This window comes from Mobula birostris, chromosome 17 (genome assembly GCF_030028105.1).
Source record: "Mobula birostris isolate sMobBir1 chromosome 17, sMobBir1.hap1, whole genome shotgun sequence".
In the NCBI taxonomy this organism is placed as follows: Eukaryota; Metazoa; Chordata; class Chondrichthyes; order Myliobatiformes; family Myliobatidae; genus Mobula; species Mobula birostris.
Genome location: NC_092386.1, coordinates 56,706,175 through 56,725,117, shown reverse-complemented (window position 1 = coordinate 56,725,117; position 18,943 = coordinate 56,706,175). Strand labels below are relative to the sequence as shown.

General features: G+C 38.6%; 1 protein-coding gene across 2 annotated transcripts in view; it reads left to right on the top strand.

The window, feature by feature from the left end:
- Positions 1-18,572, top strand: part of LOC140211696 (zinc finger protein GLIS3-like) — a 496,720-nt gene extending 478,148 nt beyond the window's left edge. For both annotated transcript variants that reach the window (XM_072281766.1, XM_072281767.1), the window contains exon 11: positions 13,771-18,572. In XM_072281766.1, the coding sequence (XP_072137867.1) occupies positions 13,771-13,907 (137 nt within the window). In that variant the 3' untranslated portion in view covers positions 13,908-18,572. The remainder of the gene's footprint in view (positions 1-13,770) is intronic.
- Positions 18,573-18,943: the final 371 nt, after the last annotated feature.

Sequence of the window (18,943 nt, the reverse complement as noted above, 5' to 3'; positions counted from 1 at the left end):
TTACCTGCCTGTCTACGAACCTTCAGTTTGTTTAATTCTTGAAGAACTTTACTTTTCTAAATCTAAGCTAATTGCCAAAAAGTATTGGTTATTCATAAATCCTACTTATATTTAAAAAAAACAGATTCCTATGTGAATCAATGGCAAGGTCTGCATGTATATGATGGACACCTCTGAAGCTTGCTGCCAAAAGACCTCAGTAACCTTTGCAGTGTGGGCAGCAAAGTAGCTCGAGGGCATGCAGGTGGCTTTTTTAAGTTGTTATTTTTTTCTCTGTGCCAAATCTCAGATGGAAAATAATCAGACCAAAACAAAAGAGAACTTTTGTTCCATGCTTATCACAGATGCCATAAACCCTTCTATTTACTCAGCAAAGCAGTGGAAAACCTGAGCTGTCCTGATTGACCCCAAGCATGTAACATCTGGATCTGGGGAATCACACAATCCTAAAAACGGATTTTTGATTTAGCTATCAGCTGGGAAGAAACGTAACTTAAATGGACTCAGACAGAGAGGAGAAAGTGAGAGAGAGGGAGAGGGTGAGGAAGAGGGAGGAAGGGAGACAGAGTGAGAGAGAGTGAGAGAGAGGAGAGAGAGAGGGAGAAGGAGAGAGAGAAAAAAGAGGAGAGAGCGAGGAAGAGGGAGAATGGGAGAGAGAGAGGGAGGGAAAGAGGAAAAAGAGAGGGAGAGGGAGAAGGGAGAGGGGAGAGAGAGAAATAAGAGAGGAGAAAGGGGAGGATAAATACAACATAAACTACAGATGAACAAGATCTATGCAATTACATTAAGTTAGAATGGACTAATTGTGGTTCTTGTAAAATATTGTGTATATGTTTGTTATATGTTTTTCTTGTAAATGCTGCTTATATGATGCTGTTTGATTGTGATGCTACTGAAAATAAACTTTTAATTGCACGTGTGTATACATGTACTTCTGCATATGACAATAAGCAATAAACTGAACTTTGACTTTGACCCCGGACATTTTCGGATGACCAGCCATCTGAGTCTCAATGGTAGAGCTTCAGCGTCAATGGGCTGAAACTTTCCTAAGTGATGAAACATTTTGTGGCCTCTCCCTATGCTAGTAAAAGCTGAAATCCCTTCCTTCAGAAGTTGTACTCTGGTAATATCTTCAACAACACTCCATGCTGAAGTGGATGCTCTCTAGATTTTCAGTAAATATCTTTGCCAAAAAAGACTTAGGTCCTTGACATTTCATGCAAACATGTGTGCAAGGCAGACATTGCTCTGGACCTGTTCAACACCTTTCCAAGGAATTTTCATCATATCTCTCATCTGAGTCTTGTAGAGCAAAAGTGTCCCACCTCACCCTCTAGGATACTGGTAAACTAAAAACCATGTGCATCTGGCTGAGCTGCTGGCCACTGCAGTCTGGAGACTCAGTTCATACAAAACTTGCTCCTAAACTGCCCTCCACAGTATTTATAGCAACAGAATCTGGGCCAGTGGATGAAAGTGGAATGATTCCTTGATAGCCACAGTTCACCAGGGCCAATCTAAATAGGACACCCTCCATATCCAAAATGAGAAGGGTACAAGGATATGATCATGGTGAAGGGAGGGTTATAGCTGTGGAATGACAGAAGATATGCGGTGAGAGGGATGATTTGATTTAAATGTACCAATAACTTCCATAAGACCATAAGACATAGCAGCAGAATTAGGCCATTCAGCCCATCGAGTCTGCTCTGCCATTCCATCATGGCTGATCTCAGATCCCACTTTACCCCATACACCTGCCCTCTCACCATATCCCTTGATGCCCTGACCGATCAGGAAACAATCAACTTCTGCCTTAAATATATACACGGACCTGGCCTCCACCAGTCTGTGGCAGAGCATTCTACAGATTTACTACTCTCTGGCTAAAAATATTCCTCTTACCTCTGTTCTAAAGGGTCGTCCCTCAATTCTGAGGTTGCGTCCTCTAATTCTGGATACCCGCACCATAGGAAATATCCTCTCCACATGCACCTTATCTAGTCCTTTCAGCATTCAGTAGGTTTGAATGAGATCCCCCCACATTCTTTTAAATTGCAGTGAGAACAGGCCTAAAGCTGCCAAACTCTCCTCATATGTTAAACCCTTCATTCCCAGAATCATCCTCATGAACCCCTTCTGGACTCTCTCCAAAGACAACACATCCTTTCTGAGATATGGGGCCCAAAACTGTTGACAATACTTTAAGTGTGGCCTGACTAGTGTCTTATAAAGGCTCAGCATTATATCCTTGCTTTTATATTCTATTTCCCTTGAAATATATGCCAACATTGCATTTGCCTTCTTTAACACAAACTCAATTTGTAAATTAACCTACTGTGATTCTTGCACGAGGACTCCTAAGTCCCTCTGCACCTCTGATGTTTGAACCTTCTCACCATTTAGACAATAGTCTGCTCCATTGTTCCTTTCACCAAAATGCATTATCATACATTTCCCAGCACTGTATTCCATCTACCACTTTGAGTTTGCCTAGCACTATTTCCTTTGTAGTAGCAATGGCACTCTCTCCTGCTCCCCATCATTCACAGACCACTGGCACACTGCTAGTGTCTTCCACAGTGAAGGCAGAGTACGTAGCCATTAAGTTCATCTGCCATTTCTTTGCCCACCATTACTAACTCACCAGCATCATTTTCCAGTGGTCCAATATGAACTCTCACCACCCTCTTACTCTTTATTAAACTGAAAAAACTTTCAGAATCCTGCTTTATATTATTGGCTAGTCTGCCCTCATATCTCATCTTTTCCCTTCTTGTGGCTTTTTTTAGTTGTCTTTTGTTGGATTTTAAAAGCTTCCCAATTATCTAACCACCCACTCACTTTTGCTACCTTATATGCCTTTTCTTCGGCTTTTATGCCGTCTTTAACTTCCATTGTCAGCCACAGTTGCCTACCCCGTCATTTGAAAACTTCTTCCTCTGTGGGACACATCTATCCTGCGCCTTGTGATCTATTCCCAGAAACTTCAGCCACCTCTGCTCTGCCATCATCCTGGTCAGTATCCTCCTCTAGTCCACCTGGGCAAGCTCCTCTCTCATGCCTCTGTAATTCCCTTTATTCTATTGTGATACTGATTTCCAACATACCAGTGGTGATTGATACAAAAAGGCTGAAAACGTATACAACCAGGGTCAAGGGCAGCTTCTATCACTCTGTTATAAGAGTATTGAGTGGACCTTCTGAACAATAAGATGGATATTTGGCCTCATGATGTACCTTATCATGACTTCGCAGTTTAATATAAATACAAGAGATTCTGCAGGTGCTGGAAATCCAAAGCAACACCGACAGTATGCTGGAGAAACTCAGCAGGTCAGACAGCATCCATGGAAAGGAATAAACAGTTGACATTTTGAGCTGAGAGTCCTGTTGAAGGGTCTTGGCCTGAAATATTGACTGTTTATTAATACTGCCTGACCTGCTGAGTCCCTCCAGTGTTTTGTGTGTGTTGTAGTTCATTGTCTGCCTGCACTGCACTTTCTCTATAACTGAAACACTTTATTCTTATTCTGATACCAATATTCCCATATACAGGTACTACCTCAACGTGTTGTTGTGATGAAGAGACATAAATGCACAGCGTGCAAAACAAAGTTTTCAATGTACCTCAGTAGAAATGACAAGAATATTACAATTTAACAATTTCCCAATGCCTCTGTAGAAGCTAAGTTCATGGTTACCAACAGATTCTCCTCTAATTAACTGAGAATTAAGGCATGAAAGGAGGTCAGTTAAACTGTTCTTGCAGTGGCTGTACACCAGAAACATTTTCTTACAAGAAAAAATTGGGAATCTTTATGTGTTGAGCTAAGGAATAGCAAGGGTAAAAGGACCCTGATGGCAGTTATTTATAGGCCTCCTAACAGCTGCAGGGATGTGGACTACAAATTACAACTGGAAATAGAAAAGGCTTGTCAGAAGGGCAGTGTTATGATAATTGTGGGGGATTTTAACATGCGAGTAGATTGGAAAAATCAGGTCGGCACTGGATCTCAAGAGAGAGAATTTGTAGAATGTCTGCGAGATGGCTTTTTAGAACAGCTTGTTGTTGGGCCCACTAGGGGATCGGCTGTACTGGATTGAGTATTGTGTAATGAACCGGAGGTGATTGGAGAGATTGAGGTGAAGGAACCCTTAGGAGACAGTGATCATAACATGATTGAGTTCACTGTGAAATTAGGAAAAGAGAAGCCGAAATCTGATGTGTCGGTGTTTCAGTGGAGTAAAGGAAATTACAGTGGCATGAGAGAGGAACTGGCTAAAGTTGACTGGAAAGAGACACTGGCGGGAAAGACGGCAGAGCAGCAGTGGCTGGAGTTTATGTGAGAAGTGAGGAATGTGCAAGACAGGTATATTCCAAAAAAGAAGAAATTTTCGAGTGGAAAAAGGATGCAACCATGGTTGACAAGAGAAGTCAAAGCCAAACTTAAAGCAAAGGAGAGGGCATACAAGGAAGCAAAAATTAGTGGGAAGACAGAGGATTGGGAAGTTTTTAAAGCCTTACAAAAGAAAACCAAGAAAGTCATTAAGAGAGAAAAGATTAACTATGAAAGGAAACTAGCAAATAATATCGAAGAGGATGCTAAAAGCTTTTTCAAGTATATAAAGAGTAAAAGACAGGTGAGAGTAGATATAGGACCGATAGAAAATGATACTGGAGAAATTGTAATGGGAGATGAGGAGCTGGCAGAGGAACTGAACAAGTATTTTGCATCAGTCTTCACTGAGGAAGACAGCAGGATACCGGACACTCAAGGGTGGCAGGGAAGAGAAGTATGCGCAGTCACAATTACGACAGAGAAAGTGCTCAGGAAGCTGAATAGGCTAAAGGTTGATAAATCTCCTGAACCAGATGGAATGCACGCTCGTGTTCTGAAGGAAGTAGCTGTGGAGATTGCGGAGGCATTAGCGATGATCTTTCAAAAGTCGATAGATTCTGGCATGGTTCCGAAAGACTGGAAGATTGCAAATGTCACTCTGCTATTTAAGAAGGGGGCAAGGAAGCAAAAAGGAAATTATAGACCTGTTAGCTTGACGTCGGTGGTTGGGAAGTTGTTGGAGTCGATTGTCAAGGATGAGGTTACAGAGTACCTGGAGACATATGACAAGATAGGCAGAACTCAGCATGGATTCCTTAAAGGAAAATCCTGCCTGACAAACCTATTACAATTTTTTGAGGAAATTACCAGTAGACTAGACAAGGGAGATGCAGTGGATGTTGTATATTTGGATTTTCAGAAGGCCTCTGACAAGGTGCCACACATGAGGCTACTTAACAAGATAAGAGCCCATGGAATTACAGGAAATTTACATACGTGGATAGAGCGTTGGCTGATTGGCAGGAAACAGAGAGTGGGAATAAAGGGATCCTATTCTGGTTGGCTGCCGGTTACCAGTGGTGTTCCACAGGGATCAGTGTTCGGGCCGCTTCTTTTTACATTGTACATCAACGATTTGGATTATGGAATAGATGGCTTTGTGGCTAAGTTTGCTGACGATACGAGGATAGGTGGAGGGGCCGGTAGTGCTGAGGAAACGGAGAGTCTGCAGAGAGACTTGGATAGATTGGAAGAATGGGCGGAGAAGTGGCAAATGAAGTACAATGTTGGAAAGTGTACGGTTATGCACTTTGGCAGAAAAAATAAATGGGCAGACTATTATTTAAATGGGGAAAGAATTCAAAGTTCTGAGATGCAACGGGACTTGGGAGTCCTCGTACAGGATTCCCTTAAAGTTAACCTCCAGGTTGAGTCGGTAGTGAAGAAGGCGAATGCAATGTTGGCATTCATTTCTAGAAGAATAGAGTATAGGAGCAGGGATGTGATGTTGAGGCTCTATAAGGCGCTGGTGAGACCTCACTTGGAGTACTGTGGGCAGTTTTGGTCTCCTTATTTAAGAAGGGATGTGCTGACATTGGAGAGGGTACAGGGAAGATTCACTAGAATGATTCCGGGAATGAGAGGGTTAACATATGAGGAACGTTTGTCCGCTCTTGGACTGTATTCCTTGGAGTTTAGAAGAATGAGGGGAGACCTCATAGAAACATTTCGAATGTTAAAAGGCATGGACAGAGTGGATGTGACAAAGTTGTTTCCCATGATGGGGGAGTCTAGTACGAGAGGGCATGACTTCAGGATTGAAGGGCGCCCATTCAGAACAGAAATGCAAAGAAATTTTTTTAGTCAGAGGGTGGTGAATCTATGGAATTTGTTGCCACGGGCAGCAGTGGAGGCCAAGTCATTGGGTGTATTTAAGGCAGAGATTGATAGGTATCTGAGTAGCCAGGGCACCAAAGGTTATGGTGAGAAGGCAGGGCAGTGGGACTAAATAGGATAAAATGGATCAGGTCTTGATAAAATGGTGGAGCAGACTCGATGGGCCGAATGGCCTACTTCTGCTTTGTCTGATGGTCTTATGGTCTTATGTTTGGTTTCTGTATTTGTGGAAGTGCCACTATGGTAGAGTGACAGCAGGTCTGCATAAGGTATGAGGGATATATGTCAATATTGCGGAGGTGCATGAGTGTCGTTTCCAACACCACCAGATAGGAGATGCAACAGTCTACACTTGACTTCACCACGCTAGTCAAGTTGCCAAACCTTCTATAGTTCCAGGGCCAGGTTATGTAGCCCATCAGTCTGGCCACATCTTTATATCAATGCTTCAATATAGTCTTGGGGCATCCAAGAACCTTAGAATTGTTCATTTCATTTGCAAAAATTTCGACAGTTTCCACAACCCTCTCCCACCTCTGATTGTATCTATACATTTCCTTTACTACACAAGTATTCTAATTTGCTCTCTCCCTGTAGCCCTGCAATTTATCCTTTCTATTGAACAACTTCATTAATTCTGCCTTATCTTTCAATCACAATGTATCTAATCTCTCGACATAAACTAAGTCCCACAATCCTTTACGATTCTCATCTTCTCTGCAAACCCTGACTGCAAGGACACTTAGATATCTACTTGTCCAGATTAGATGACTAAATGCTATAATGTATTTTTTGTTAAGCTTAAGAGTTGTAGCCAAGGTTAGGGAGTGGACAATAAAAAGCAATTGGTTAGGTCATTGCAGCATGATGAGCTGACAGCAGAAAAGCCTCTGTGAAGCTATGCCAAGTAGCTTGCCTGCTTTTTAAGATGACACAAAACCCACATAGAAGGTTGTTTATCAAAAACATTATGGAGGTGAAGGACTCCTAGAGAGGAAGGGGAGAATCCGGCAAGGAGAGGTGGGGGGGGGGGGGGGGGACCTGGCGGGGAGAGGTCAACCTGGCAGGAGAAAGCTTCAGTTTGTGGGTATGTGTGGGAGGGTTAATGGATGTTAGGGGTAGGGGTAAGGTTGGGAGATGGAAGTGAAGGCCTCCTAGAGGGGAGAGAAAGTGGAGTCTGGTGGAAGGAGAGCTCCAGTTTATGAACTTGTAAACTCAGTCAGCTCCATCATGGGCACTAGCCTCCATAGTATCCAGGACATCGTTTTTGGAGTGATGCCTCAAAAAGGGGGCATCCATCATTAAGGACCCACCATCACCCAGGACGTGCCCTGTTCTCATTGCTACCATCAGGAAGGAGGTACGGAAGCCTGAAGGCACACACTCAATGATTCAGGTACAGCCTCTTCCCCTCTGCCATTTGATTTCTGAATGGACATAGAACTCAGGAACACTACCTCACTACTTTTTTACTTGAATTTCTCCACTACTTATATAATTTAACTATTTAATATATACTTACTGTAACTCACAATTTTTCCCTCTATTATTATGTATTGCATTGTACTACAATTTTCACCACAAATACCGGTGGTATTGAACCCGATTCTGATCTGATATCTGTCTTGGAGTACATCAATGGATACTGATCAGATCACTCTCAAGTACACCAAATGGGTATTAGAATCATAATGTCTTTGGAGAGAAAACTGTGCATGATATTTCACGAACAGATGAATGGAAAGTAAACATCAAGACAGTCAGTGGCACAGCTTTTCCAACATCAGGCAAAAAAATGCCGATATATTTCTGAAGCAAGCTGTTGAGATAACCATGAATTTAGGGAAAGCATAGAGTCAGTGGCTCATGAATTTTAGAGGAACATTCCCTCACTAATATTCAATATTAATATTAAATTCACTAATATTAAAATTAGAATGGGAGTTGGAGGCCCCACGATTTGATGGATCTTTGTAATTTTACTTCAATTTTTTAAATATATTTAATATTACAGTTAAATTCTTTTAATCTGGTACTGTTAGCTACAATGACATGAAGTGATAAGTAAGCAGCTTTTAAGTCTCTCTGGTAATTGGCTAACCAACTAAAAGTACTTAATTGAAGTCAGGTGACAAAGATACTGATAGCTGAGAAATCAGTGAGCCCAGCTAAAAGCACAGTGGGAATTAAGTACAACATCTTGGGTAGGCAGTCATGGTTTTGAATGATGAACATGAAGACTGGATCTCCAGATGTAATGAGATCTTTATTCAGTACAGATGAATGCACAGGAATGGGCACACACTCTGAGTATGATGATCTGATGCACAAAATGCCAAAATAGCAAGTGTGAAATCTTCCTTAATCTTTGTAATATTAGTGCCAAGATATTTTATTCAATTACAGTAGGTCAGTTAAGACAGCTCATTGTCTGTACATGTGGCTAGTGCAAAGTTGTCTATTTCATGGTCATGTCAATTACCAAACTCTACCTTTCAAGGGGGCACCCAATGTGAGTTAGTGATTTGTTCTCTTCACAAATGCAGTTACCCTTACTTAATGATTGCACTTGGTTTTGTATTAATAGCAGCTACACTATTTCTACTGATTGTGACTGCTTACTCCCTCATGTAGTGTCCATTAAGTGTAAACTTGTGTGAGAAAAGGACTTTAGTGAAGTAAGTGTGATTGTGACAGAATTAAGTAAATTGATTAATTTCATCAGGTGCTTAAGATGAGTATAACAAGTCAGGTGATATATTATAGCTGGTGTTTGTGGGGATTGATGTAAAGGATAAATGATGAGAAACTTTGTAAAGCATGTCTGCAGCTTAGGGAAATGTGGCTCAATATTAATGAGAAATTCAAGATCCATGTGTTACGGTGCATTGAGGATGAGGGCAGGTTCATGCATGCTTTTGGTGTGGGTGAATGATGAAGCAAGTTTCTTACTTTCTCACAGGAAGAAGTCCCATCTTTTAGATGAAGTCCAATAGGATTAGTCAGCAAAAAGTGGCAGAAGGGTGTGGCTGAATGAGGCAGGCATACGGGACCAGAATTTTGAAGGAGTCTCATCCCCCTTGCACCTGCCCAATAGACATCAGGTTTCTGTAGTCTCTGTGAATGACAGTAGAAACTGCTGAGCAGATAACCAGACCAAAGGTAGCTCCATGTGAAGAAGGGATGATAAAGTTAAGAGGATAAATAATCTTTTCTGCGGTAACAGGTGTAAGTCCCAGAGGGTACTTTACCAACCTGGTGCCTGCATTAAGGAATCTTTTCGGAACAGGAAAGGATTGTGCAGTGGGAGAGGAAAGATTCTGTTGTTGTGGAGTCAATGAGATAGACAAGGGGAAAAAATCCATGCTGAAATGAGAGCAGTGAATGTCCAAAGTTTAAAATAAAATGAGCTATAAAGAGCAATTGCAACCATACAACACAAATGGGGTAAATAAGATCAGATAATTCAATGTATGGCTCAACATTATTATGACATGTTTGGAAATTTGGAAATACATGTTAGTAGGGAAGTGGTGTTAGGAAAATTGAAGGGATTAAAGGCAGATAAATCCCCAGGGCCAGATGGTCTGCATCCCAGAGTGCTTAAGGAAGTAGCCCAAGAAATAGTGAATGCATTAGTGATAATTTTTCAAAACTCTTTAGATTCTTGATTAGTTCCTGAGGATTGGAGGGTGGCTAATGTAAACCCACTTTTTAAAAAAAGGAGGGAGAGAGAAACTGGGGAATTATAGACCCGTAAGCCTGACATCAGTGGTGGGGAAAATGCTAGAGTCAGTTATCAAAGATGTGATAACAGCACATTTGGAAAGCAGTGAAATCATCGGACAAAGTCAGCATGGATTTGTGAAAGGAAAATCATGTCTGACGAGTCTCATAGAATTTTTTGAGGATGTAACTAGTAGAGTGGGTAGGGAAGAACCAGTGGATGTGGTATATTTGGATTTTCAAAAGGCTTTTGACAAGGTCCCACACAGGAGATTAGTGTGCAAACTTAAAGCACACAGTATTGGGGGTATGGTATTGATGTGGATAGAGAATTGGTTAGCAGACAGGAAGCAAAGAGTGGGAATAAACAGGACCTTTTCAGAATGGCAGGCAGTGACTAGTGGGGTACCGCAAGGCTCAGTGTTGGGACCCCAGTTGTTTACAATATATATTAATGACTTATACGAGGGAATTGAATGCAGCATCTCCAACTTTGCGGATGACACGAAGCTGGGCGGCAGTGTTAGCTGTGAGAAGGATGCTAAGAGGATGCAGAGTGACTTGGTTAGGTGAGTGGGCAAATTCATGGCAGATGCAATTTATTGTGGATAAATATGAGGTTATCCACTTTGGTGGCAAGAACAGGAAAACAGATTATTATCTGAATGGTGGCCAATTAGGAAAAGGGGAGGTGCAACGAGAGCTGGGTGTCATTGTACACCAGTCATTGAAAGTGGGCATGCAGGTACAGCAGGCGGTGAAAAAGGCGAATGGTATGCTGGCATTCATAGTAAGAGGATTCGAGTACAGGAGCAGAGAGGTACTACTGCAGTTGTACAAGGCCTTGGTGAGACCACACCTGGAGTATTGTGTGCAGTTTTGGTCCCCTAATCTGAGGAAGGACGTTCTTGCCATAGAGGGAGTACAAAGAAGGCTCACCAGATTGATTGCTGGGTTGGCAGGACTTTCATATGATGAAAGACTGGATCGACTAGGCTTATACTCACTGGAATTTAGAAGATTGAGGGAGGATCTTATTGAAACATATAAAATTCTAAAGGGATTGGACAGGCTAGATGCAGGAAGATTGTTCCCGACGTTGGGGAAGTCCAGAACAAGGGGTCACAGTTTGAGGATAAAGGGGAAGCCTTTTAGGACTGAGATGAGGAAAAACTTCTTCACACAGAGAGTGGTGAATCTGTGGAACTCTCTGCCACAGGAAACAGTTGAGGCCAGTTCATTGGCTATATTTAAGAGGGAGTTAGATATGGCCCTTGTAGCTAAAGGGATCAGGGGTATGGAGAGAAGGCAGGTACAGGGTTCTGAGTTGGATGATCAGCCATGATCATACTGAATGATGGTGCAGGCTCAAAGGGCCGAATGGCCTACTCCTGCATCTATTTTCTATGTTTCTATGACAGGGTTTTGTTCATTGGTCATTGGCACCAGTACTGGGGAAAAAACCTGTTCCACTAGGTTGGGCTTCACCTCTAGTGAATCAAGATAGGACCAGTTTCTGAGTGAAGCACATAATCAAGGGTATAGGAATTAAACAAAATAGTAGTGATATTTTAACAGTTATAAAGTAAGAATAAAGCAAGTGTGCAGAATAGCAAAATGGGTTATGTTAACAGGAGTCTGTCAGGAAACAAAGTATGTCTCTAATTAGAGTTAAGGCAAGAAGACAAAACAAACATCTTTGATTAAGTACTGCACTCATAATAAGACAAGTGAAATAATAGCATAACTAACATTAAATTGGTACAATGAATTTCCTCCTGTGTTATAATGAAATGTGGAGTTAGTATGTGGAAAAGAATAGAATCTTTTAGCTATTAGAGAGATCATTGATTGCTGAGTGACCTATGCTGGGAGTTAAATATACCAGCTCACTTTTAGAAGAGCAAGTCAAAATGGAACAGTCAGTGGAGTATCTATCTAATTAAAGAATGGGATAAAGGTTATTAGGTTGGGGAAATCAAGAGGTAGAATCAGTTTGCATAGAGTTAAGAGAGACCAAGGTGCTTAAAAATGGTGGGAGCCGTCAGTATACCCCAAAGAGTTGGAGTTATTCAGAGCACTAAGAAAAATCTGGGAATTAGAGGGAAATATAATCAAGCCAATGTAATTATGGTATATCTTAATTTACATTTAATCTGGGCATGCCAGAACAGCAATAATATGATAAAGTGTGTATTCATATAATAAATATACGGATAGACATCTAGATCAGTAAACAATGTCAATTGTTTCCTCATTATACTGATATTTTTGATAAATGTCGTGCAATGTCTAAGGATTAATTGATCTGACAGCCAAGGTACTTTTACGCACTAGTGATAATTTTATATAAAACCTATAAGTAACTTGGGTCAATCTGAAGTTAGGATGTTAAATCTGATTCAAGCAAAATTGTCTATGTTGTATTGGAAAACTACCAAAAATTATTGTTTATAATAACAAACAATGGTTATTAATGAGAGGATTAATAGATGGATTCGATGTGATGAGGCAAAAAAAAAAGCAACAGGAGAAGTGGTGTAGTTGTGCCTATCGGGAGAGGCTGATAGAATTAAATTGAAAGAAATGGCTTTTAAATTGCAAGAAATGTATGTAAACCCGTGGATTTGAAAAAATTCAGAAGTAAGCAAAGGAGGACCAAACACTCCTTAAAGAAAAAGAAAATATTCACATTTCTAGCATCTGCAGTTTTTTTTTTACTTTCATGAGTATAAAATGCCTTGATTATATCAGAGTAGCACACACAAAATGCTGGAGGAACTCAGCAGATCAGGCATCATCTATGAAAAGGAATAAAGAGTTAATGTTTTGCATAGCATCCTAATGAAAGGTCTCTGCCCAAAACATCAACTCTTTATCCAGCAGTCTGATTTTAAAATGCAGTCAACAGTTGTAATGAAGGAAATGCACAGTACAAACACAGTTATAAATGTATGTGTAGATCATTTCATGTTTTACTATAACTTAAAAAGATCTTTGGTGTCCACCTGAGAAGGCAGATGTATCATCAATCTCATTTAGCCTTTCATTTGAAATTATTTCTAATAGTGAAGCACTATCCTGCCACAGTACTGAAATTTCATCTTAAATCTTCATGCATTAATCTTTAAGTTGACCTATTATAATAGGAATCTGGACAAAATCAGAAACTGCAATTGACATAACTATGTTGACAAAATCACAGTCTGAGCAGTTAAGTGACAATAAATGTGAGGTGATCTACTTTGGAATTATTGGAATTTTGGAATTTTGGAAAACATGAATGGCGTCTTGGAGCAATGGGATATGGGGATATAAGTGAGCAAAACAATAAAAAACAGCATTGCAAAGCCATTACAAATCAATCAAAGCCATAGGATTTAGTTTTTGAGGTATAGAATTCAAAAATGGTTCTGTTTTACTTGTACGTGACCTTAGTAAGGCTACAATTAGAGTATTGTTCAGAATTCTGGTCCCCTTAAGCAAATGAAAGGACTGGAGAAAGTGCAAAAAAGATTAATGAGCCTAGTGCTGGAACTGAAAGCTTGCAGCTGTCAGGAAGAATTGAACAAGTGGTTGTTCTTGTCCTTTTTTGGTGCTCTGTCTTTGTGGTGTTAACTTGTACTGTTTTGGAAGGAACAGGAGTGGTATTTTAGACACAATCACATTTTGGACTACTTTGGTCCTATAATGTAACTATTTTACTTGTAACTGAGGATCTTGGGCCTGCACAATTCTTAAGTATGAGGTTAGTTTATCCTTATTCTGTGCGCCAGATTAACTTTTTTTTTTAACTTTGCAGCTTATGACTTTCAAACAACGTCTCCTGGGATTTTCAGTGACTCGGTACGGAATTGTCCTGAAGACAACAGTTTCCTCCAAATTAATGCAATTGATCGCTGCCCTAGTCAGCTGTCTTCCATTTACACTGAAAGTTGAAAACAAGAACAAAAAGAACTACAATGAGACAATCCTTCACATTTTATTCTTTCATTTTAAACAAATTCTTAAACTGGTACTCAAGACGTTATTCTGGTGAATTCAAACTCTATATCTCTACCTCTCTCAAAGAAAGTGTGCTATTCACATAAACCTGCGGCTGAGAGGAGAAAAGTGGAAGTACTTCACAGAAGTGAAATAGCAAAGGAAGCAAACACATGCTAATCCATCTATTGCCATATTACAAACTGCTTCTAAAAAAGAAAAGGGAATTCACAATTTATATGAAGGGTTGTATGTTGTTTTTGGTGTGATCTTGCTTTTGTAACTAATCTATTATGTTTCTTTCCTTAAACTCAAATACAGCAAAAAAAATGTGTTTTCACTATTATCACAATTGAATAGAAATTGTGCTTCCACACGAAGGAAACTGCAATTAGCACAGTGTATCAGTCACCCATTTCTTTTTACAATGGGTGCTGGTACTTGGGTGAAAGCTCCAACTAAAGATGATACAAACATAATCTTAACTTTTTTAAACAAAATGTTGGAGCATACTACTGAAACAAATATCACTGTTTGTGAAGAGAAGTTTCCAGAACAGATCGGTTTTGTTATTTTTGTTTTGTTTTACACTATCTCCTATTTACATACTGTATGTATTACTAAGTTCACTATTTTTATACATATTTTCTAAAATATTTTTTATTTCTTCACTATTCAAATTGTAAGTGTATAAATTTATATTTTCCAGGCTAGACTATTTTTCCAAGTCTCTTGCACAAAATTTAAAAGATCAGAGTTTTTTTCTTTACAAAATTTGGCACTAAATGATCAAGAAAAGGTTAAGTTTCTTGTTCCCTAAATTCAGAGCTCTGTTGCAAAATGCTTTTACAAGTTTGTTTCATTAAAAACAGAAGAAAATAAGAGAAATTCATAATTCTCACAATGTGAGTTGTGAGCATTCTACTATATGGACATTGTGAAATAAGTAAAATGTTATATCCTTGTTGATCCATTATAGATGTATTAATCAGCACTGTCCCTATCTGAGGCTGCATCTTACTGGAAAATAAATAATATATGAACAATGCAAATTATTATTAATACATAATTCTGCTAGATGGTTGAGCAGATCAAGAAACACCCTGTAACTGGTCAATCTCCAGAACATTGCTGGTCAATTGATACCTTCTAATCTTCCTTTTATTCTCAACTTCTTTACCTAGGACAGTTTGCAAAACCACCCATCTCATTCATATGCAAAGGAATTGTTGGATTTTTTTTACCATTAAGAGAGATTTCTGTTTTTTTTTAACTTTTTCATTCCCAACCAAATACATTCTTTTTCTTTAGATTTCTTTCTGCATTTTATTCTTCCTCCTTCATTTTCTTTCTTGGCCTCCAATAGATAAGTGATCTCATTACTTACAAATAACACAGCTTTCCTAGATACCCTCCCCACCAATTATCAGCTTTCACTTCCAAAAAAAATAAAAAGGAAACCTTTTCAATTAGATTAAGAAAATGCCGCAGCTCAACTGTTATAGGATGTTCTATTCCAGCAAGGTGTAGCCCACAGTCTATAACAGAGTGGAAAAATTTGCAATTGTTTATTTTCAAATTCAGTTTCATTGTTTATCATTGAAACAAAACTAAAAAGGTATAAGAAATAATCAAGCATCTTACCGGTTCTTCTAGAAATGGAGAAGAATTGTACAGGAATAAGATAAGTGATACCTAAACAACATTCTTTGCTGCACCCTTTAAACAAATCCTGCACTCAAACTGGCACTATCGACCCTGAATCAGAACATTACCATGTCTTGAAAAGCAGAATGATAATGAGTTCACGATATGATTAGTTACTCATACAAATGATAATACTATTCTCCTCTACCTTCGGGTAGCAGTATTCTTCTCAAAACCTGTAAACACGTAGCAAAGTCTCTGTTGACCCTAATCATTATATTTGTTCAAGATGGCTAGAGGAAAAAAGATCAGTTTGTATTTACATGAATTAGAAGAATGTATTCTTTAGAATACACAATCACTTTTATACTTGGGCAAAATTTTGTGATGTCACATCAGGGGAAGATTTACATCAAGCAGTTGCCAGTTTACTGTTTCTTTCATTGAAGAAGCAGAGTGCAAAGCCCTTTATAACATATGGTATTCTATGTTGATCTCATAAAATATTCACCTCTTCCCAAAAAAGAAAAAATAACCTATGAGATAAATGTCTAATTTTCAGAAAATTGATAAATTGGATAACGTGTGCAATCTTAAATAGTTTACATAATATACATTTTTATATGCAAAGTGGAATTGGGGAAGAATGAAAAGATGTTTAATTTCACAAGTGCCATTGTTTTATAACTTGTGCATGATGTGCCCTATTTTACATTTTAAAATATTATGACATTTATACACAGGGTGTAGATTCGTAAACAAGAAGACTTTTTATAAGATGAATCATAGTAACTTCATTGGATATAATTTAGTGTTTGATGATCTGAGTTGCTTAAGAAACCCAATAAACAATTTGAACACCGAAGTTGGTTGAAGCTAACACCCAGAAATAACAGTGAAAACCTTTTGGTATCTTGTGAAGCTGCTGCTTCAGGGTGCTACATTATCAACTTAAAAATGTGTCTTTTATTAATGCAGACTTAGCTTTTATAATGGAGGACACATTTTGTGGAAGAAAGAAGCCAATGGTATCGTCGCCACTAGACAAGATGGTAGCTCAAACTTAAGAATAAAATGTTCTTAATGTTTCTTCTTGCACGCAACATGCTGTCCGTCATGCATAATAAACAATTTTATAACTTTAAAAATTATTGTTCATGCAGTATTTCCTTAGCTTTGCTTTAAGATTTGCTATGTTTTCCTGGTCTTGGTCCAGATGAACTTCATAACGCTTCTGCCAGAGCACTGCATCCTGCCAGTATTTGAGTAGTCCTATATATCACTAGCCATGCTAATTTACCATCTTTCAACTGAATCAGGCATTGTACAAACAAGAATCCCTCACTTGTGTCACAGAACATTATTCCCCTAAAAATCAGCATAAATGCATTGGCTAAAGTCATTGTTTTTTTAACCAAGATTATTACCTATTCTATCATTATTTGATTGTCATAGAAAACTACTGCATAGAAACAGATCTTTTATCCCTCCATACCCTTATCATTCAAGTACCTATCCGAACTTCTCTTATATGTTGAAATAGTGCTTGCAGGTACTACTAGTGCTGGCAGCTCATTCCACATTCTCATGAACCCAAGTGAAGAAGTTTTCCCTCACGTTCCCCTTAAATTTTTCACCTTTCACCCTTAATCCATGACCTTTGGTGGTAGTCCCACCCAACCTCAGTGGTAAAAGCCTGCTTGAATTTACCCTATAAGACCGCAAATAACAGAACTCCACACATCACATTTCTGTAATGTGCAGCCTTTTGAAATGTAGCCAGGTGTCATTTAATCACGTTAATTTACTTTATCATCTGTTCCACTGTGTTTAGCCTTCCTTATGTCCTTCAGTAAAGATGTTTGCTTTAAAATCGAGTTCATAAAGTTAACAGTTTCTTACACCGACTGTGATGGGAGAATTATGGAGTATCAAAATTGAGACATGTTAGAAGTCCAAAATTGTAGTAATCTAATCTTGCTTCAATAATGCAACTTATCCTCCTCAGAAGCAATTTATGTCCCTTTTATATGCTGCTGTCATGATTCAAATCAGTTCAGGTGCTGTTTTCAATTTTTTTAGTCTTCATTCCTATTGTTCTATAAAGTTCACGATACAAAGTTGTTTCCTCTGGATAGCATTAGATTGTGCTCAAAAGCATAACAAAGCTATTTTCCCCAATGAGACTATTAATCAGATAAAAAAAACACAATTCTCCATGTTAAAACATGCTTAAATAAAACAATCTGAACATAAATTGGAGCATTCTACATAACATAGTTCTGGGAGCACTTTTAAATAGAAAATGATGTGGAAATGTATAATGGTTTTTGCATGGTTTTATAGAGCTTGTATATATTTCATATACCTTTGCTTGTAGATTTTTAATTGCAAATTTGATTGTATATTTGGTTGATTTTCTTGTCCAATACTACATTTACAATATGTTGTAAATTATGTTGCTACAGCTTGAATCTTAAGACGGTTAATCACTACATCTTAATTAACATATAATGTAGTCTTGTGGTTTGTTATAACTTTGATAAATTATTTTTTTCATGTTCTTATTATTCTTTTGCTTTAAGTTGTTCACTATTTTGGGCACAAAATAAATCTCAGAATGATTTCCCTGAAAATGGTACAAGATTGAAACTGGATCTCTGTCAGCACTTAAACAACAGTAATGCACCAATGAAGGATATACAGAAAAATAAAGTAGTCTTTTCACTTGTTTTACTATTAATACCGAGGACTCATACAATTTTCTTTTTATAATCAAAAACAGAATTATCCTTTAAGGTCTTTGCTAATGAGGCTTTTGTTTTAATTCCTGGCACAAGTTATAGGACTGGAATTGATTTGAAGTGTAGACTATATTGCTGTGAAAATAACTGTCATAAAACTGTGGCACCTGGAATGGACTGTTTGCAAATTTTTGTCCTATGGGAATTGATCCAAATAAAACTTTTGAAATAGATGAATAACTCATTAGGCTTTTCTTATTTAATTCTGCTTTCTTCATTTGAATCACGATTTAATGTGTATTATCTGAACATTGTAATCCTAAGTACCTAGGTGACAATTTGCTGATAGATAATGTTTGCCTTATACTGGTATTGTATCTGCATGATATTTTAATGCCAAAACATTTATTGAAGATTTGATCAGAGGCAATTGAGAGTTAAATTATGTTCAATACATACTTAAATGAAACAGTGCCTAAGATGCCGCTGCCTGCAAGGGGTTTGTATGAAGAAAAGGAACTCTTGCCGGGGCCCGGGCTGGCTTCCCCGGGATCATTTGCGTTACTGCACTGGACGCTGCAAGGCATCCGTCTCCGCCAC